Below are 22551 nucleotides of genomic sequence, written 5' to 3' on the forward strand. Positions count from 1 at the left end.
TTAAATAATTAAAGCTTTTTTTTTTTTTTCTTCCTAGACGCTTGAGTGATGGGAGAGACCTTTAGTCCACGGGTTTCTAATGTTTATTTGAGAGACAGAGACAGAGCATGAGCTGGGGAGGGGCAGAGAGAGACAGATTCAGAGTCACAGAATGCGAAGCAGGTTCCAGGCTCTGAGCTGTCAGCATAGAGCTGGACGAGGGGCTCGAACTCATGAGCTGAGAGATCATGACCTGAGCTGAAGTTGGACGCTTAACCAACTGAGCTACCCAGGTGCCAGTCCAGCAGTTTCTAAAACACATTTGCGTTATGATTTACTTACGTGGGTTAGCAGAAAGAACTGTAGTTGTTAATTCTAGAAACAAATAGGAGATTTAGTATACACTACCTTTACCTTGGTGGCTATACTAAATAAGCCAAATTTTTTTATTTCTGTAAGTGAAAAATCCTAAAGCCAGTAATTGACTATTTTCAATTCAAATTAATAACTTGAGTGTTATAAGTAGTATTTGTATAGTTTGAGAAACTGCTTATTGTTTTTTTAGATAACTCGCATTATTTCCTGTAACTTTATTTCCCATTTAAATGGGACCATATCCTAATGGCATTTGTGAAGTTTTTATGTTTTTAATTTTTTAATGTTTGTTTATTTATTTCGAGAGAGAGAGAGAGCAGAGCAGGAGGAGAGAGAGGGAGAGAGAGAATCCCAAGCAGGCTCCATGTTCAGCATAGAGCCCTATGGGGGCTCAGTCTTGTGAACTGTGAGATATGACCTGAGCTGAAATTAAGAGTCAGACACTTAACCAACTGAGCTGGCTACCCAGGCACCCTTGTCAAATTTTTTATTTATTAATTTGAGTTTATTTATTTATTTTGAGAGAAAGAAAGTGCAGGTGGGAAAGGGGCAGAGAGAGAGGGAGAGAGAATACTCAGGGTCCATCCCACAACCCATGCAATCATGACCTGAGCTGGTCACCCCTTTAGTTTTATTTTTTTTAATTCGACAGAGGTGCCTAGGTGGTTCAGTCGGTTAAGCATACCACTCTTGATTTCGGCTCAGGTCATGATCACATGGTTAGTGAGTTTGAGCCCTGCATTGGGCTCTGTGGTGACAGTGTAGAGCCTGCTTGGGATTCTCTCTTTCTCTCTCAGCCCCTCTCCCACTTGCATGCTCTGTTTCTCTCAAAACTAAATAAATAAACATTAAAAAAAAAAATCCAACTCTTGATTTCAGCTCAAGTCATAATTTCAGGTGGTGAGATCAGTCCCATTGTTGGGCTTGTGCTGGGCATGGAGTCTACTTTAGATTCTCTCTCTCTCTCTCTCTCTCTCTCTCTCTCTCTCTCTGCCCTTCCCTCATGCACTTGCATGCTCTCTCTTCACAAATAAAAATAAAAATAAAAATATCGTATATGACATCCTTGCTCATAAAGTATATTTTGAGGTTGCTCAAGACAAAAACAAAAATCTTGCACCTAAGATGAAAATACTTTTTATTTTTAAATCGGAGATTAAAGAATATAAGTATCTAGAAATTTAAAACTTCACAGATGAAACCAAATTATAAAAGGTATAAACATTTTTTTAATGTTTATTTTTGAGAGAGAGAGAGAGAGAGAGAGAGAGAGAAAATGAGTGGGGGAGGGGCAGAGAGAGAGGGAGACACAAAATCCAAAGCAGGCTCCAGGCTCTGAGCTGTCAGCACGGAGCCTGATGTGGGGGTCAAACTCACAAACTGTGAGATCATGACTTGAGCCGAAGTCGGACACTTAACTGACTGAGCCACCCAGGTGCCCCACGGTATAAACATTTTTTAAAGTACTAAGTTCATGAGGTGATAATTAGGAAAATTGAAAGAATGGTGATGGTAGAAGGGCAGAATTAGTTGATATATGTAAATCATCTTATGATTAAGCCCTTTTAAGATTATTTAATGAGATTAACCAAATATTTGATTCTGAACAGGCAGTGTTTCCAAACTCACAAATGGCTCCTGTTCCAGGAGTTTATTTGTAAATTGATATCCTAGGGAAATGAAGTCTTAGTTCTAAACAGTGTTACAAGTGGTAGTTTAAATCTTAGATGAGGCTATAAAAACTTGTGTAACCTATAATATAGCCAATATAATTTTGGCTAAAAAATACTTATAAGTACTTATGGGCTTATTTGGAAACATAAGTAGCAATTATAGCATTATTTTTGCAGGAAAATGCAATTTATGGTATGTGCCACAGTGAAAATGGAATACTTGGCTCTTAGAAGTTCCTTTGCCTCTATGTGTGAAGTATTAGAGCAGTGGAAAGATAAAGGATCTGCTGCTGCAAGCCATACTTCTGTCCTGAGCATACCTTATGACTTCAGAACTTCAGAATTATCTCTTCTTACAGAGGAAATGGAGGACCAAGTTACTCCCTTCTCCTGCAAAGATAGCTGCAACCAACCCCAGCTTCCTGTAACAAGTAAACATTTGTCATTTTGGAGAGTAGGTGTCTTTATAGGCATGAATGGAAATATTGAGAAATATCTTGTTTATTTAAAACTAATGTTTTTGGGGCGCTTTTGTGGCTCAGTCATTTGGGTGGCCCACTACAGCTCAGGTCATGATCTCGTGGTCTGTGAGTTCGAGCCCTGCATCGGGCTCCCTGCTGACAGCTCAGAGCCTGGAGCCTGCCTCCGATTCTGTGCGTCTCTGTCTCTCTCTGTCCCTTCCCTGCTTGCTCTCTCTCTCTCAAAAATAATAAACATAAAAAAAAAATTAAAACTAATGTTTTGTTTCCAGGGAAATCTTCCTCCAGGATATAAGATCACCCTAATTGATATAGGACTCGTTATTGAATATCTTATGGGAGGAACTTACAGATGCACCTACACTAGGAAACGTTTTCGATTAATTTATAATAGTCTTGGTGGAAATAATCGGGTATGTAATATTTTGGGGGGGTGGTTTATATGTGTACTTTATACACTTTGTAAGTTAAAAATTCATACACTTTAAAAGTTTAAAACTACTAAATATAAGAACAGTGAAGTAACATCGTCTTAAAAATGGTTTTTTTCAACTAAGATACATAGAAATATTTTGTAATCGAAATCTAAAATCATTTTTGTATACATATACACACATTTATGTATATATGTGTATATGTATATATTTATACATTTATATGTGTGTGTGTGTATATACACATATACGTATATGTGTGTGTGTGTATATATATATATATTTGGATTGATTATTGAATTTTCATAGCATATTAGTATATTTAAGTGTGTAAAAACGAATAAGCTTTCATTTTCAGAGGTCTGGCCGAAATACCTCCAGCAGCACTCCTCAGTTGCGCAAGAGTCATGAATCTTTTGGCAATAGGGCAGATAAAAAGGAAAAAATGAGACACAATCATTTCATTAAAACAGCACAACCCTATCGACCAAAGGTATGTTTGCATAAATACTACCCTTTCTGAATTTTGTTCTTTCTAATTTACTAGTATTTATGAAATAAAAAATTGCTTGTTTTAGTAAGAATCAACTTACGTTTGTAGATACATTTTTGATTATTTATTTTCCCATATACAAAAAGATATTCATTATGAGTTAACAATTCTATTAAGTTTTTGTATTTAGCTGTGATAATAAAAATTTTTAAATATTTTGATAAATGCTAAACCGCCTCCTCTTATTCCACTTTAACTTGATTAACAACATGCAAGACAATGTGTCTTATCCAAACTTGTCTTTCATTAAAATTATGTTTTATCAGATATTGAAATATTTAGGCACTTTAATTTTGGAAAACTTTATTACAAAGACATTTTTTAATTATTTGTTCATTCAGGAATAGAATTTGTTGATTCATCACTTACTTATAACACCCAGTGCTCATCCCATCCAGTGTCCTCCTTAATGCCCCTTGCCCCTTTAGCCCTTTCCCTCGCCCAACATCCTGCCAGCAACCCTCAGTTTATTCTCTGTATTTTAGGAGTCTCTTATGGTTTGTCTCCCTCTCTGTTTTTATCTTATTTTTGCTTCCCTTCCCTTATGTTCATCTGTTTTGTATCTTAAATTCCACCAATGAATGAAATCATATGACATGCCTTTCTCTGACTGACTTATTTAGCTTAGCATATTACACTCGTTCCAGCCACATTATTGCAAATGGCAAGATTTCATTCTTTTTCATCGCTAAGTAGTATTCCATTGAATATATATACACCATGTCTTCTTTATCCATTCATCAGTTGATGGACATTTGGACTTTTTCCATACTTTTGGCTATTCTCAAAAGTGTTGCTGTAAACATTGGGGTACATGTGCCCCTTTCAGATCAGCATTTTTGTATCCTTTAGATAAATACCTCATTCTGCAATTGCCGGGTGGTAGGATAGTTCTATTTTTAATTTTGTGAGGAACTTCCATACTGTTTTCAAGAGTGGCTGCACCAGTTTGCATTCCCACCAGCAGTGTAAAAGCTTACCCCTTTCTCTGCATCCTCGCCAATATCTGTTGTTGCCTGAGTTGTTAATTTTAACCATTCTGACAGGTGTGAGGTAATATCTCAGTGTGGTTTTGATATATATTTCCCTGATGATGAGTGATGTTGAGCATTTTTTTTTTATATATATGTTAGCCATCTGGATGTCTTCTTTGGAAAAGTGTCTATTGATGCAAATACCTTTTTTTTTTTTGAAATAACATTTTGGTAAAATTTGAGCTATAATAAAATCAAGTATATAAAATTTATACTATTTTGATTTGTGCAGTTGTATGAAGTTGAACAGTACAAAGAAGATTTTATAAAATTCTGAGATTAACGTCATATGGCCTTATTATAATGAATCTTAGATATTTGTTTTCCCTTGAAGATTGATACAGCTGTGGAAGAAGGAAAGAAAAAAAGAGCCAAAGATGAAATTGTAGACATTGATGATCCGGAAACCAAGCGCTTTCCTTATCCACTTAATGAACTGTTAATTTGGGCTTGCCTTATGAAGAGGCAGGTCATGGCCCGTTTTTTATGGCAGCATGGTGAAGAATCAATGGCTAAAGCATTAGTTGCCTGTAAGATCTATCGTTCAATGGCATATGAAGCAAAGCAGAGTGATCTCGTAGATGATACTTCAGAAGAATTGAAACAGTATTCTAAGTAAGTTAGATTTTATCATTTCATTTAAAAAATACATCAAGATCATATTTAAATGGAGGTTATAGTGTCATGCACTATGTGGGTATATATGTGTGTGTGTGTGTGTATATATATATATATATATATAATTTTATTGGTACAATTAAAATATTTTTTTTAAATTCAGAAGGAAACATTGCTGCTTATGCATGTAAAAAGAGGTTTATTATATTGTTTAAATTCAAGAGTTAAATATTTTGGCAAGAAAGAAATCCATAAGTCATCTTATTAATTGCACATACTAGCAATTAATTCGATTAGGAAAAGTTTCATTTGAAGTGGTAAGGAAAGGAAGAAAGTGAGGTTTGAACTGTGTTCTAAGGAAATGAATTCAACTGGAAGGGCATTTCAGAGGTGGAACTACATATATTGAAGAGTAAAACAGTTCACAGAAGTTTACACTTAGAGGAATAATAGAATATTAAGCTGAAAAGATACTTTGTAATAAACTTTATGATAGAAAATAGGACCTCCCTCTGCCAAAATGGACTGTCTTTGGAAGAGAGTCAGAGTTGTACTGAAAATAACAAGAAGTGATCTTAGAATTACTTACTATCTAAGGTTCAGGTGTTTTCATGATTAGGTTAGTCCCTGTTCACATTAGTCTTTCTACTGGCTATCAACCCTTTTCTATGTTTGAAATACTATATAGATATGACTTTTTGAACAGAGCATCTGAACATTGTCAGTTTGGGTTTCCTGTGAAGCTGCAGGTTTATTTCCAAGATGAGGAGAAAGTGCTCTAGAGTTACCTTTACAGACTTGTTCTTAATATGACATATTTTAATATTTTGTGATATCCACGTAGTAGTAGATATCTGAAAACATAGGGCTGTGATTCTAATGCCTTACAGTTCCCTGATTGTGTGTGTGAAATTATTAAAAATGGGAACATGTTACGAAATTATTTAAGAATAATGTTTAAAACTGCAGTTTGGTAGTATGAATGTTTTGGTTTTTATCTTTTGATAGTGATTTTGGTCAACTCGCAGTTGAATTATTGGAACAGTCCTTCAGACAAGATGAAACCATGGCTATGAAATTGCTCACTTATGAACTGAAAAACTGGAGTAACTCTACCTGCCTCAAGTTGGCAGTTTCTTCAAGACTTAGACCCTTTGTAGCCCACACCTGTACGCAAATGTTGTTATCTGATATGTGGATGGGAAGGCTGAATATGAGGAAAAATTCCTGGTACAAGGTATATTTAGAAACAATTTGGTATATAGTGTGTGATTAGATAAAAAGAACAGAGGAATTAGCCCAGATATATAGTAAAATGCCCCGATTTGTGAGGGTGGTGGAGGTGGCAGTGTTGGCGTTTTATCTCAAGTGGCATGAAATGGCCTCTTTTTTCCTCCCTATTCTTCACTCTGAATCCTTTTCAAGTGTAACGTATAATGATTATTGCCTCTCTCTGAGCCAGAGGCATGAGGGCAACAAATGGAAGTGTTGGTGTTTATAGCCCTGAGCAGGCATGAAAAAAAGTTGCTTCTTTATGAAAAGATAATTTCAAATTCTCAAGTTCAGGACCTGTCTACTAACTTAATAATTTGTTACTTTTAATTTACTTGAAGTATATTGGATGTACCTAGTTTTTATGGTTAAGAATTTGGATAAAATGTTGACTGGTACTTTGGGTTCGTCACAGTGAGAGATACTACTTTAAACTTTCCTTTTCGTTATCTTATATCTTAAATAAGGTACAGAAATGTAGAAGGCAGAAATCAGGCAAGTAGTTTAACCATTGTAAGTGGGTAACAAATACTGATCATCTAATAAAAATAATGGTGAAAGATTAACCAATAGAAAACCTGATACACAATTATAATTTCTTTGTGTTTTAGGCTTTTGCAATAATACATAAAATTTTACAAATAAACTTGTTTGTTTATAGAGGCACAAGCTGAATAATCATGTTATGACATGGAACACTTGCATTGAGATTTAGGATAAAATTATGCACATAGCAATTTCATAAGGCTTTAATTTTATTTAAACAAAAATGTGTTTTCTGAACAAATTATGAACTGTTTTTTTTAAAAGGACACATCTATAATAATTATTCTATAATAATTATTAAGTCTTTTCTATATCATCATAATCATAATACTGACATGTTTTGTTACTCCTTAAAATAATTCAACCTGGGCCTCTTTAAATATAATATGTAAGTAAAAAGTCATGTTTTTGAGTTTTTTTTCCCCCCTATGCTAACAGGGGCAAACTGGCTAACTAATAATCAAGATATTTAATAGCTTTTTATTCTTGAAGGTCATTAATTTTAAAATGTAAACTTACATGTTTCTAAATTTTTAGGTCATATTAAGCATTTTAGTTCCGCCTGCCATATTAATGCTAGAATATAAAACAAAGGCAGAAATGTCTCATATTCCACAATCTCAAGATGCCCATCAAATGACAATGGAAGATAGCGAAAACAACTTTCAGAACATAGCAGAAGAGATTCCCATGGTAAGGAGGAAAACTGTTTTTAAGTAAATATAAATTTTTTGTGAATAAATATATGATAAGTGTTATTTTTATTTTAGGAAGTGTTTAAAGAAGTAAGAATATTGGACAGCAATGAAGGAAAGAATGAAATGGAGATACAAATAAAATCAAAAAAGCTTCCCATTACACGAAAGTTTTATGCCTTTTATCATGCACCAATTGTAAAATTCTGGTTTAATACGGTATGTTGTATGTTTTTAAGCTGTATGAGCATAATGGTTTTAAAGGATAGGCTTTAGGGGACCTTTGGTCTAAAGTCCGTATTAACTTTGACATAACTTAGATTACTGACAAGCCATTTTCCATTTAAAAGAGCACATGTTTAACTTAGTTTTATCTCATTTGCCATCATAAAAAATGATAAACACTAACAAATCTTAGATCAAATTGAAACTAGAAATTTTCTAAGCAAAAATGTGATAACCATATGCCTTTGTAAGTGGGTATCAAATACTAATTGTCCACCAAAAACATTGGCAAAAGTTAACCAGAAGAGACACTGTGTCAGTATGTCAGAAAGACATGTCTTTGTGCTTTAGGATTTTGCAGAGAATGTGTAGACTTTTTGAAATGAACCTTTTTGCAGTGTTAATTTGAAGGTCAGAAGTAATGTAGGTCATTCATATCGTTTTATTTATTGGCTTATTTCCTTAATCATACTATAGTACATGCTTTATCATCTGACACATAATTGGCTTTTCTCTTGCTTTCTGAAAGAACAGTTTTTTCTCCCAGGTAAATATGTCCATGGGGGAGAGACTCACCTCAAGAAATATATGAGATTAGCCCCAACTTTTAACCATGGGTTGAGTGAATGAGTTTTTATTCCCCTTCCCAGAAAAATTCTTTAAAAAAATTTTTTTTTAATGTTTATTTATTTTTGAGAGAGAGAGACAGAGTACGAGTGGGAGAGGGGCAGAGAGAGGGAGACACAGAATGAAGCAGGCTCCAGGCCTTGACCCCTCAGCACAGAGCCCGACGGAGGGCTCAAACTCACAGACTGCAAATCATGACCTGAGCTGAAGTTGGATGCTTAATTGACTGAGCCACCCAGGCGCCCCCCAGAAAAATTCTTAAATTGTGTATTTTGTTATTATTTTATTGTTTTTCACTTTCATCACGTTTGCATTCATGTGAGTGACTATTTAAAAATGGATAGCCCTGGTGGCCAAATAGAGATATCTCTTTCTTCTTATTTATTGGAGTTTACTTCCCTACCCTGCCATATCTTTAATCATGAATATGGCATATTTTAACACTTGGAGAGGCAAGGAGAGTGATGTGAGGATTCTTGAATACAGTTGTTTAAGGGTCAACTAAGTCTTGGGTTTCCTCTGAAATGAAATGACTCTTCAGATGTTGTTATACATAGATCTTATCACTTTACCCCAATCTTTTCTGTTAAGAGTATCACAAGTGGGATGATCCCTTACCTAGGGAAGATGCTTTTTTTTGTTCTTAATTTGTTTATTTTGAGAGAGCGAGAAAGAGAGAGTGACATGCTAGCAGGGAAAGGCAGAGAGAGGGAGAGAGAGAATCCCAAGTAGGCCCATGCCATCAGGTCAGTGCAGAGCCCAATGTAGGACTCAATCCCATGAACTATGAGATCATGACCTGAGCCAAAATCAAGAGTGGGATGCTTAACCAACTGAGCCACCCCTGTGCCCCAGGAAAATGGTTTTCTTATCTGTTTTCATTTCTTGGGATTCAAATCCACAGTGACTGGGAGTTAGGAAAATACCAGTTGTATTTCTGGGAATGCTGTTTGGTTGGGGGAAGAAGGAAGCAGGTAGTATGTGTTTCTTGATGATGATAGTGATGAATTTCTATAATATATTTAATATATACGTATAAGTTAAATGGAATTATATGAACTATGCTGAGAACATAAATCTTGTATAATTTCTCCTGTGTGAAGTACTGAAAAGTCATCAAAGTTCTAGAACAACACAGTTATATTCTGGGAACCATTTGTATTTTGATTGATAAAAGCAGTGTATACACTGAAGAGTTACTTCTAAAACTTTAATGATTGAAGCTGGGAGATAGTTCACAGGGGTTCATTTAGTCTCTTTTTCTGTGTGTTTGAAAATTTTTATAGTAAAACATTTTACTTCATAATACTATTTATATTTTGTATTTTTTTTAATTAGCTGGCATACTTAGGATTTCTGATGCTTTATACATTTGTGGTTCTTGTACAAATGGAACGATTACCTTCAGTTCAAGAATGGATTGTTATTGCTTATATTTTTACCTATGCTATCGAGAAAGTCCGTGAGGTATGTCTTTAGTTTTTCCTACCAGTAACTTACTATATGTGTAGAAGGTGTTTTGTTTGTTTTTTTGGTATGAATATGGGAATGGGTATGTGTATGTGTATGTGTTATCATTTCAGTAGGTGATGACATTATAGAACATGTTTTTACTGTTCTAAAAATTGTGGCGTAAGAATAGAAATCATTGGGGGTGCCTGGCTGGCTCAGTTGATTAAGTGTCTGACTCTTTTTTTTTTTTTTTTTTTTTTTGAGACAGAGAGAGACAGAGCATGAACGGGGGAGGGTCAGAGAGAGAGGGAGACACAGAGTCTGAAACAGGCTCCAGGCTCTGAGCAGTCAGCACAGAGCCCGACGCGGGGCTCGAACTCACAGACCGCGAGATCATGACCTGAGCCGAAGTCGGCCACTTAACTGACTGAGCCACCCAGGCGCCCCAAGTGTCTGACTCTTGATCTGAGGATCATGAGTTCATGTTTTATATATTTATGGAATCTGTTGTTTTACAAACATGTTTGAAAAAATTAAATTGTTAAATGAAAAAAGTAAGTTGCAAAGAATTTTTTTAAGTGCACATTCATAAAATAGTTCTGTAAGGATTCTTTAATTATAATAACAGTGGTTGCCTCTAGTCGGAAGGGAAGTTAATTGGCTGAGGAACCAAGAGTGGATGGGAGACTTTTCAATACTTACTTTTTTAATGTTTATTTACTTTTGAGAAGAGAGAGAGAGAGCAAGCACAAGCCAGGAAGGAGCATAGAGAGGGAGGGCACTCAGAATCTGAAGCAGGCTCCGTGCTGACAACAGAGAGCCCGATGTGGGGCTCAAACTCGTGAACCATGAGATCATGACCTGAGCCAAAGTCAGACACCTAACCGACTGAGCCACCCAGGCACCCCTTCAGTACTTATTTTTATATACACTATAATTTTAAAGCTGTAAATATATTACCATTCCCCACCCAAAAAAAATTTTTTTTTATTTTTATATTTAAGGGAAGAGATAAGTACAGGTACTTAAACCACTGAGTTGTTTACTTTCTGCAAAGAAGACACCTTTGAAAGATTCTACTAGGATATTCTTTTGTTGTTTCGATGAAAAATAAAACAACTTTCAGAAGTATCTCACTTTCTAGAGAACTGTGTTCTAATTTGAGATTTTCAAATTATTAGTAAGATGACCTTGATTGAATAGGTCATTTATTTGTGGGTATATATACATACTTATATGGGTTTATATATACACACATATATATGTATGTGGAATGAGGACAAGTAGTATCTGTCTCTGATATCTTACTGAATTGTTTTAGTGGTCAAATACATCATCAGATGCCAAGATAATCAAACATATTTTGCCAAATGCCATGTGAGAAATACTGTATAATTTCACTTATATATGAGATCCAAAAAAAAAAAAAAAAAAAAACCAAGCAAACACACAAACAGACCTGTAAATACAGAGAACAAAGTGATGGTGGAGGAGGAGGAGAGGAGAGATTGGCAAAACGAGTGAAGGGGAGTAGGAGGTACTGACTTGTAGTTATGGAATGAATAAGTCATGGGGCTGAAATGTACAGCATAGTTGGAATATAGTCATTGGTATTGTAACAGCATTGTGTGGTGACAGATGGTAGCTACACTTGTGAACATAGCATAAGGTATAGAGTTGTTGAATCACTATGTTGTATACATGAAGCTAATGTAACGTGTTAACTGTACTTCAATTAAAAAAAATACTTTGAAATATTAAAATATATAAAATTCTACTGTGATATTATAATTGAATGCTGGTATATGTTTTAATAGGAAGAAACTGATTTCTTAAACAGCTTAATTAGATTTTTTTTTTTTTTTTTTATCCTTAGATCTTTATGTCTGAAGCTGGGAAAATAAGCCAGAAGATTAAAGTGTGGTTTAGTGATTACTTCAATATCAGTGATACAATTGCTATAATTTCTTTCTTCATTGGATTTGGACTAAGATTTGGAGCAAAATGGAACTTTGAGAATGCATATGATAATTATGTTTTTGTTGCTGGAAGATTAATTTACTGTCTTAACATAATATTTTGGTATGTGCGTTTGCTAGACTTTCTAGCTGTAAATCAACAGGCAGGACCTTATGTAATGATGATTGGAAAAATGGTAAGTTGAGAGGCATCTAATAATATTCATGGGTTTATTGATATGTTTTCTTAAAATCATAAAAACCTGTTACTAACATAGTTTTGCTTGAATTAGAGAATGTTACTTCATTTTTATTTGCTTCATACTTCAAATCAGCCATTCCTCCAGATATTAACTTTTGAAGAAAATATGTGATGGGATAAGATTATGAAAACCACGTTCTTTTTGTTTTATCTTAAAATGTTTTAGTTTTTAAATGCTACTTTCTAGAAGCATTTGAGATCAGAATGAAAAATACAAGTTTATTAGCTACCATTGTTGAAGTTCTTTTCGTCTTTACTACTACTACTACTACCCTAAACCAGTCCATCATCTGGCACCTGCAGTAATGTAGTAAAATCTATTTACTCATAACCACTGTGGCCTATCTTTAATCTATATTATAGCTAGAGTAATTTCAAAATGCATATCTGAATATGTCATACCCACTTTGTAAAAAATCTAAAGCTTTTTCATTACCCCTAGAGATCATTATACTTAATGAAATCCTTAAACCCTGCCCAGTATGACTTCTTGCTTTTCTTTTTTTACTTTTAATTTTGAGTTAATTATAGATTCACATGCAGTTTTAAGAAATGATAGAGATCTTATGTACTTTTTACCTTGTTTCTTCCAATAGAAACATCTTCCTTGCTTTCTAAGTCTCATCTCTTTTTTTTTTTTAAATACATGAAATTTATTGTCAGATTGATTTCCATACAACACCCAGTGCTCATCCCAAAAGATGCGCTCTTCAATACCCATCACAGAGGTCTAAGTCTCATCTCTTAACCAGTTTTTGACCTCTTAACTATGCTGTAGTCATACAGGCTTTTCTCTGATTTTTTTAATATAGTCCCTATCATGGTACCATAGCTTATGTTCTTCTTTCTGCCAGAAATGACTACCCTTATCTACACTGACATCCTTAGCTTTTTTGACTAAGTTAGGTTTATCCTACAGATCACATCTCCAACATGATTTTTTTAGGGGAGTTTTTTTAATCTTTTTCTGCTAGATCAGGTTTATTTGCTGTATAATTTTATGGGGCCCATGTTCCTCTTATACAGAATATTTATATCTAACTATATTTTATTTTATTAAAAAAATTTTTTTAACATTTATTATTGAGAGACAGAGCATGAGCATGGGAAAGGCAGAGAGGGGGAGATACAGAATTATTGTTAATTTATTGCATATATATGCAAATGTCATAATAATTATTTAGGTTGATTTATTGTAGTAGATTAAAGTACAGATTTATTGTAAATGTAGTCTCTTAATCTGTGTGGGTCTTCCCCCTGTAGATTATTATTTGTGGATGAATACTATGTTGTTGGAGTAAGACAGTATTCACTTTTTTAGATGTAAATACTGAGCACTTGTACACTTAGATAAGTGGATAGAAATTAACTCTTAGAATTCTTGAATAATGATTTCACTTAATTCTTAGAATTCTTGAGTAATGATACCAAAATTCACATTGTGATTTAACAGTAAATTTTTTTTTATTGATTTATTAGGTGATAGTTCAATTAGGCTCTTTTTCAACTTTGTTGAAATTAAAGAATTGCAGACTACCTGATTTGTAAAAGGATTTTTTAACCATTTATTAGTTTCATTTATTTTTTCAACACCCATGCTGATAATTCAGTTTATTGTTTTACTTAGCTCCTAGGAGGTTTTCACAGTGTAGGATAAGGCACCATGGTGTGGAGTTCAAGATGGGTGAGAACAAACACCTTTTTGTATATGAAGTGGGCAAAGAACAAATATCAAAGGGAGGTAGAAGAGCGAGTCTGAACCTCCAGTATAACAATGCAACAATTTTAAGAAAGAGCACATATGGAAATTGATCCCTGAATCTGCCCATGTGTCTATACCTCTTTAAATCTTCATGGACTCAAGATAAGCAGACTCCAGTTGGAACCAGGGATATGGTTCATTGTATAGAAAATGATCTGAACCTGTCTAGCTTCACAAATCAATTTTTACATAATCTCCTTGACATTAAGGTTTATGTAGTGATGAGATTTTTCATGAATGCTAATACTAGAAATAAAAAGAAATACAAAAGATTCTAGTTGTCTATTACAACGTTAAAAACTATTTTAACATGAATAATTGTAATTGTTTTTAAATTCCCATATATTTTAACGTTGTTCATTTTTTAACAGGTAGCCAATATGTTCTACATTGTAGTGATTATGGCTCTTGTATTACTTAGTTTTGGTGTTCCCAGAAAAGCAATACTTTATCCTCGTGAAGCACCTTCTTGGACTCTTGCTAAAGATATAGTTTTTCATCCATACTGGATGATTTTTGGTGAAGTTTACGCATATGAAATTGATGGTAAGGGTTTATGTTTACAAATTCATCTTTTGGTTATTTTATGTTTTAAAGTTAGATTGCATTACAGTAATATTACATATTTTCACAAGTCAAAATATTACTAACCTAAGCCCTCTCAAAATACATTAGTTTAGCCCAGGGGGAGGAAAAAAACTACAAAAATTAATTGGAAAAAAGTATTTTTAGAACTTTTTCAGCCATAAATGGAAATCTGGCCTAACCTGGCTTACAAAATAGGACATATATTAGCTCATGTGACACAGAATTCAGAGGTAGTGGTCTTTGGAGTTTGTTAATTCATAGCTGTTAACATTTGTTCTTTATTGTCCCACTGCTCTGTAATCACAATGTCTGATTCATACAGGTTTCCTTTATGATTGGAAGACTGTCACTAGTAGAGGAAAGAGAGTGTTTTCTTTGGTTCTCTTAAGGGTAAAATGTCCCTTTCCCAGAAGCCCCCTATTGTACCTGTTCTTTCAAACTCATTAGCTCACATTGGCTTCATCCTGCTTATCTCCGAAACAGTTGGGGTGAGGGTAATAGGATTAGAACTAATCCAAATATGGTAGTGGATAAACTCTTGAATTACAAAATTCAACTGCACAGGTAATAAACTTTTTAAAATTGTTTTAGCTCATGAAGCTAGATAGCTTGTGAACATAGGTGATGCTGCCAGCTTTCAGGGATGTTCTACAGACCTCCCCATTTGCATTATAGAATCTTTATTTTGCATTATAGAATCTTTGTTTTGTTAGTTTTGCTCTTGATCTCTTTTATAGTCTGTCTCATCTTTATTCCTCCCTCACCCCATACCTGTGTTGCTCCCTAGGCACCTATTTATTTAGAGGATGGTTGTTACCAGATTTTGCTTAAAACTGTGAGGTTTTACCAGTCTGGTCAAATTTTATGTTTAATGCTTTCCTGTTTAATGCCCTTTTCAGGTTTTCATTTTCTGCTTTTTTTCTGATGTAGTTCTAGTTTAGTATTATAAAGTATTGGATATAGCTTTTTAGTCTCCTTCATTCTCTTCCTTGGGTACTTACTTTGTCAAACTAATGTGAATAGAATGGAAATAGATTCCTAAAGCTTTTTTTTAAAAAAATGTTGAGAGAGAGAGAGCGAGAGAGAGAGAGCGCGTGCGCACACACACGCAATGGGAGGGGCAGAGAGAGGATCCCAAGCAGGCTCCTCTTGCTGTCAGCAGAGTCCAAGTCGGGCCTCAAACACACGAACCATGAGATAGTGACCTGAGCCGAAATTAAGAGTCAGAGTCTTAAGTGACTGAGCCACCCAGGCACCCCAAGAGTCATAACGCTTTTTAAGACCAAAAGAACGTTGTGCATTTGAGTGTTTCAGTGGTGTATATATTTTTAAATGATTACTAAACAAATGCTAATTATAAGCATTTATATAAAACTTGTCACTAATTCATGATTATTTAATTCTAATGCTTACCCTACTTAAATTATTTTGCTTTATTCTTTTAATACCCTGGTGGGTACTAAAACCCTTCCCTTCCTTGTTTTTATTCAGCTGTGTTCTGGTTTCAGAAACATTCCTGGTGAGGTTGATGAAAACCAAGGAATTAAAATCTAATCATTATCTATTTGAGAGGCACTTAAACCACTCTTTCAACCTTCTTTTGTGACATAGTAAGATAAACTCAGTAATCTTCATGTTTGTAAATTTACTATGAGTTTACCATACCCTTTTATAGTTGTTATTTTTCTTACAGAAATGCTATAGTGTGGCTAAATCTGGGAATTTTATTCTACTTAATGTTCCTTGAACTAAACCCTGCCTTGAATTGCATACATAATACAACTGTATACCGTCTCATCTAGATTAGGGTGGTAGAACAGATACCCACATCCCTCACAAAATTTTTCTATTTTGGATTTTTTGAGAAAAATGAGAGAGAGAGAACATGAGCGCAAGCCAGGGAAGGGCAGGAGTGGGAGGGAGAGTCTTAAGCAGGCCCACATGCAGCACAGAACCTGATGGGGGGGCTCCATCTCAGGATTGTGGGATCATGACCTGAGTAGAAATCAAGAGCGGGACGCTTAACCAACTGAGTCACTCAGGTGCCCCTATGTTGGAATATTTTTAAGTTTGTGTTCCAACTGCTTGCCCAGAAGCCTTTACTAGAATCTGAAACAGATTTCTACATAATCGAAACTTCCTTCAAAAGTATGTAAATACTAATTTAAAATAGTTACTGGTGTGAATACTATATCTAAACTGTTTTCTTCTTTCCAAAGTGTGTGCAAATGATTCCACTATCTCTCAAATCTGTGGTCCTGGGACATGGTTGACTCCATTTCTTCAAGCGGTCTACCTCTTTGTACAGTATATCATTATGGTCAATCTTCTTATTGCATTTTTCAAGTAAGAATTTTATGTAGTTGCTTATTATAATGAGATCATTTAATATATAGTTTTCATTTTGAAGGATATGTACAAAATTTCAAATACAAAAACTTTGTAGAGCTTAAACTATTAAAATTATCTTTGAAAATTACGAATAGGAAGGCATGCTTTTTCAAATCAACATGCAGTTCTTTTATAAATTTAACCTTGATTTGGTAGTTTTACTATGTTGCCAAGGAATACGCATTTAGTATATAAAACAGAAAGGCAAATAGAAAATTCATCAGTAATCTCATTTATATTTTTTGGTGTACCTCTTTCTGTTATTTTTTATGAATGTGAATACTTTTCTGTTCAGAAATAATGTTCTTATATTTTGTATACTGTTTTTAATTAAGCAAAACATGACTATTATTCAACATTAATAAATACCCCTCTCCAGTTTTTTTTTAATGTTTATTTATTTATTTTGAGAGACAGTGAGCGGGGGAGAGACAGAAAGAGACAGAGAAAATCCAAGCAGGCTCTGAGCTGTCAGTGCAAAGCCAGATATGGGACTTAAACTCACAAGCAGTTAGATCACGACCTGAGCTAAAATCAAGAGTGGGACGTTTAACTGACGAAGCTACCCAGGCACCCCACTCCAGTTTCAGGAATATCTGATATTCCATGATAGACCCTAATTTTTCAACCAATATGTTACATTGTTGAGTTTGTCTATAATTTTTTTGTTCTCAAAAATCATGTGGTTAAATTTTTATCCATCCTTAAGTATGTTTTCCTAAAAGTAGAGCTGTTTGATATATGCATTTTTAGGACTTTCTGCATTTAAACTAAAGTAGACTTGCATCCTCAAATCTCTGCCAACACTAGGTATTGTTATCTTTAATGGTTGCTAGTTTGATAGTACATAAAAGTATATTGTTTTTGTTTGTGCTTACTTTGCTTCTACTAAGATTTATTATTTTATTATGGTTTTGTCATTTATATATAATTTTAAAATTTTAGGATCATATTTTCTGCTTATTTTTCTGGGAGTTGATAATTAAGACCTTCAACAGTATCAAACTTGTGCCTTATGCTTACTGCATGTATTTTTTCCAGTTTCTCATTTGCCTTTTAGTTTATGTATGGTAGAGTACTCTTTGGAATCCTTGTTTAGAACAGAATTATAACAAAATATCTAGTATTTAAAACTTTAAAGTATGATTAACTATGTTTGTTTTATTTTTTTTCCTTTGTTATTCAAGTAATGTGTATTTACAAGTAAAGGCAATTTCCAATATTGTATGGAAGTACCAGCGTTATCATTTTATTATGGCTTATCATGAGAAACCAGTTCTGCCTCCACCACTTATCATTCTCAGCCATATAGTTTCTCTGTTCTGCTGCATATGTAAAAGAAGAAAAAAAGATAAGACTTCAGATGGGCCAAGTAAGTAAAATATATTAAGGCAAATATTTGTGTTTTATCACTTATCAGTACTACACTGAAGGCTAAGTGTTAACTTTGCTCAGAAGACTTAATTGGCTAATGTTACTATAAAAACTTCTGTTGAATATGTCTGAACATAAAAGAATTTTGAGTATACTACAATGTCTATAAAACTGAATTTAGTACTAAACTTCCTTTTGAGTGTGGTATGTCTGTTTGTTTTCATTAAAATGATAATGGAAACCATAACATTTGCTGTTCTGTAAACCGTTTTTGCTGCTCTGTGAACAATAATACTTTTATTCTGTATACTACATGAGACTAATCATACCAAACTTTGCTTTTAATTTTACAATGGTTTTCTGCTCTACTAAATTGGTTCTTAAATTCCTCTACCTACATAAATGAGGGGGAGGTATAAAGAGAAAGATAGATAGGGTTAAGAGTATTTAATAGGAAAATGAAAATCAGAAGAGGACGAGGTACCTGAAACTATTCTGCTAAAGAAAAAAAAAAAAAAGGAAATATCTGTCCAGTGCTTTAGAAACACTACAGTAAAAAGAGAATAAGTATATAGATGATGGATATAGTCTTATGAACCCTGAATAATTCATAAGACCCATGACTGCAATTTGATATCTTGATAGTCTTCATTGATTTTTTTGTTCTTTTCCCTGCTTAGAACTTTTTTTAACAGAAGAAGATCAAAAGAAACTACATGACTTTGAAGAGCAGTGTGTTGAGATGTATTTTAATGAAAAAGATGACAAATTCCATTCTGGGAGTGAAGAGAGAATTCGTGTCACTTTTGAAAGGTTCAGAAGCTTTTTAATTATAATTGATATGTCAGAGTGGGTTTTTTTTATGTCTTCTACATGCCCATTGTTCAATTTATGTTTGTCAAATAAGTAAACTTAATAATAGTTTTACATATTGGAAGACAATTCAGTTCTTCTAATACTTAGTGTAAGTCAATTTCTTGTTATTTTTTGACCTTGTTATAGAGGACAGTGAAGAGTCAGTGGAGAAAAGTGAAACTATCCTTATTGTTTTAAAGCATTTTTTTTCCCATTGGCTTTGCTACATTCTGGAAGCAGATGGTAATGTTAGTTCTTTATATATGTAGCTTTATACATATTTGTGTGTGTGTTACTTTAATGTGCAGAAATCATAATAAATAGCCTATGGAACAAAAATGTTTTATGAAATCTTGCATTTTACTATAGTAGAATTAGCAGTGGATCCTTCTTAAACATTAAGTGTGCCTTTTATAAATAAATAATCATATTTTATATCTTACCTTGTGTGAGTACATGTAAAATTTCTTTTTACCATTGGCATTTATTGAGATTACAGAAAGAATCTCTCAAACATTAATTTTTAACATTTATAAAAAGCCTGTGTTTCTCCTACAGGGTGGAGCAGATGTGCATTCAAATTAAAGAAGTTGGAGATCGTGTCAACTATATAAAAAGATCATTACAGTCATTAGATTCTCAAATTGGCCATTTGCAAGATCTTTCAGCCCTGACTGTAGATACATTAAAAACACTCACTGCCCAGAAAGCTTCAGAAGCTAGCAAAGTTCACAATGAAATCACACGAGAATTGAGTATTTCCAAACATTTGGCTCAAAACCTTATTGATGATGGTCCTATAAGACCTTCTGTATGGAAAAAGCATAGTGTTGTAAATACACTTAGCTCCTCTCTTCCTCAAGGTGGTCTTGAAAGTACTAATCCTTTTCTTTGTAATATTTTTATGAAAGATGAAAAAGATACCCAATGTAACATATTTGGTCAGGATTTACCTGTAATACCCCAGAGAAAAGAATTCAATTTCCCAGAGGCTGGTTCCTCTTGTGGTGCCTTATTCCCAAGTGCTATTTCTCCTCCAGAACTGCGACAGAGACCACATGGGGTAGAAATGTTAAAAATGTTCAGTAAAAATCAAAAATTAGGCAGTTCATCTAATAGCATACCACATCTGTCATCCCCACCAACCAAATTTTTTGTTAGTACACCTTCCCAGCCAAGTTGTAAAAGCCACTCAGAAACTGTAACCAAAGATCAAGAAACTATTTGCTCTAAAGCTGCAGAAGGAGATAATGTAGAATTTGGAGCATTTGTAGGTAAGTTTGGCAAACTAACATTTGTATATAAATATTATTTATTTTTTAATTATCACCTGGGGTGCCTGGGTGGCTCAGCTGGTTGGGCCTCTGACTTCAGCTCAGGTCATGATCTCATGGTTCATGAGTTTGAACCGCATTGGGCTCTGTGCTGACAGCTCGGAGACTGGAGCCTGCTTCAGATTCTGTGTCTCCCTCTCTCTCTGCCCTTCCCCCCGTTCATGCTCTGTCTCTCTCAAATATAAATAAACATTAAAAATTATAATTATCACCTTAGAAATAAAAATAAGTAGCTAATTAATAAAACTATGAACTTGTATGATAAGTGGACTACTTTTCATAGAGTATAGTTCTAAAATTTCTAAAAGGAATCAAGTCGGGGAAATAGGTTGAAATTGAGCTGTAATAGTTCTATTGGCACATTCTTCTTTGGTGAATTTACTATAATAACAGTTGTATTTAAAACTTACTTGGGCTCTTTTGAATTTGAGACTCTTCTATTGAATTCAGTTAACTAGTTGACAGAACCTGAGTTATTCATAAACGTTAAATATTAGGGGAATAATAGAAAGGTACAGAGGAGGCTAGATAGAAATAACTGGAAAAGATCAGTGTCTTATAAATAGGGTGACCATATAATTTTTCAGCCCAACTAGTACACTTTTGAGAGTGACAGGGTACAGTAAATTACATTAGGGCAATAGGGAAAACCAGGACTCTGCTTGGAAAGTGGAGGATTTATGGTCGACCCATTTATATACCCAGAGAGAAGAGCATTTCAGAAAGGAATGACTCATTCTTTTTTTTTTTTTTTTTTTTTAATGTTTTTATTTTTTATTTTTGAGACAGAGACAGCATGAACAGGGGAGGGTCGGAGAGAGAGGGAGACACAGAATTTGAAGCAGGCTCCAGGCTCTGAGCTGTCAGCACAGAGCCCGATGAGGGGCTCGAACTCACGGACCGTGAGATCATGACCTGAGCTGAAGTCAGACGCTTAACCGACTGAGCCACCCAGGCGCCCCAGGAATGACTCATTCTTAACACGTCAGCTAGCTGAAGTAAAATAAGGACTGAAAATGTATTTATTTTGGCAGTAATAATAAATTAATGACCTTTGTGAAATCTGTTTCAGTGAAGCAGTTCAGGCAGAAGCCAGATTATATTGAAATAAAGTGTGAATGAGAGGAGGAAATGTAAAGAGGGAGACTACAGATGGGATGGGCAATTAAAAGCTTACTATTAAGGCAGAGCGCCTGGGTGGCTCAGTTGGTTGAGTGTCCAACTTCAGCTCAGGTCATGATCTCACAGCCCGTGGGTTTGAACCCCGCGTCAGGCTGTGTTGACAGCTCAGAGCCTGGAGCCTACTTTGAATTCTGTGTCTCCCTCTCTCTCTGCCTGTCCCCTGCTCACGCTCTGTGTCTCTCTCCTTCAAAAATTAAACATTAAAAAAGAAGATTAAAAAAAAAAAACAAACTTACTATAAATATAAAAAGAAAGAACTCATAATGTGGTTTTTGTGTAAGGTTTTTTATTTGTTTTGTTTATTTTTAATTATTTTTAATGTTTATTTGAGAGAGAGAGGCAGCGTGAGCAGGGGAGGAGCAGAGAGAATGGGAGACACAGAATCCGAAGCAGGCTCCAAGCTGTCAGCATAGAGCCTGATGTGTGGCTTAAACCCACAAACCGTGAGATCATGACCTGAGCTGAAGTCAGACACTCAACTGACTGAGCCACCCAGGCGACCCTTACTTGTTTTATTTTTAATGATGGAGAGACCTAAGCATATTTAAATGTTGACAGTGTATCATATGGAAGGAAAAGATGAAGAGGGAACACTTCATAGAGCTAACGTTTCCTTGCATTTGGGAGAATATAGTGTTCTAAGAGTCTTCCTGTTAGCTTATTAAAGTATTTTTTAAAAATTTCTTAAAAAAATAACTTGGGTCGTTTGTGGACATGACCAGAGTGTTCTGAGGCATGAGTGATGCCCTCTGTCTCTTCAGGTTTGAATTTTTTCATCGGGTGGCATCCTAACCTTGTCTTAATACTTATTTGAGCTTTCCCAGCTTAGAAATTTACCTAGTCGTGGAACATGTATTGAGATTAGTCAAAGAATATGATATGT

At 34.5% G+C, this 22551-nt stretch overlaps 1 protein-coding gene across 3 annotated transcripts in view; it reads left to right on the forward strand.

Moving 5' to 3' along the window:
- The window catches only part of TRPM7 (transient receptor potential cation channel subfamily M member 7), a 121971-nt gene that overhangs the window by 69770 nt on the left and 29650 nt on the right, over positions 1–22551 (forward strand). For all 3 annotated transcript variants that reach the window (XM_042988877.1, XM_042988878.1, XM_042988879.1), the window contains exons 14-26: positions 2779–2919; positions 3299–3433; positions 4862–5142; positions 6154–6382; positions 7501–7656; positions 7734–7877; positions 9849–9977; positions 11839–12117; positions 14316–14490; positions 16752–16878; positions 18111–18295; positions 18978–19110; positions 19711–20426. In XM_042988877.1, the coding sequence (XP_042844811.1) occupies positions 2779–2919; positions 3299–3433; positions 4862–5142; positions 6154–6382; positions 7501–7656; positions 7734–7877; positions 9849–9977; positions 11839–12117; positions 14316–14490; positions 16752–16878; positions 18111–18295; positions 18978–19110; positions 19711–20426 (2830 nt within the window). The remainder of the gene's footprint in view (positions 1–2778; positions 2920–3298; positions 3434–4861; positions 5143–6153; positions 6383–7500; positions 7657–7733; positions 7878–9848; positions 9978–11838; positions 12118–14315; positions 14491–16751; positions 16879–18110; positions 18296–18977; positions 19111–19710; positions 20427–22551) is intronic.

Source organism: Panthera tigris, chromosome B3 (genome assembly GCF_018350195.1).
Source record: "Panthera tigris isolate Pti1 chromosome B3, P.tigris_Pti1_mat1.1, whole genome shotgun sequence".
Taxonomy (NCBI): Eukaryota; Metazoa; Chordata; class Mammalia; order Carnivora; family Felidae; genus Panthera; species Panthera tigris.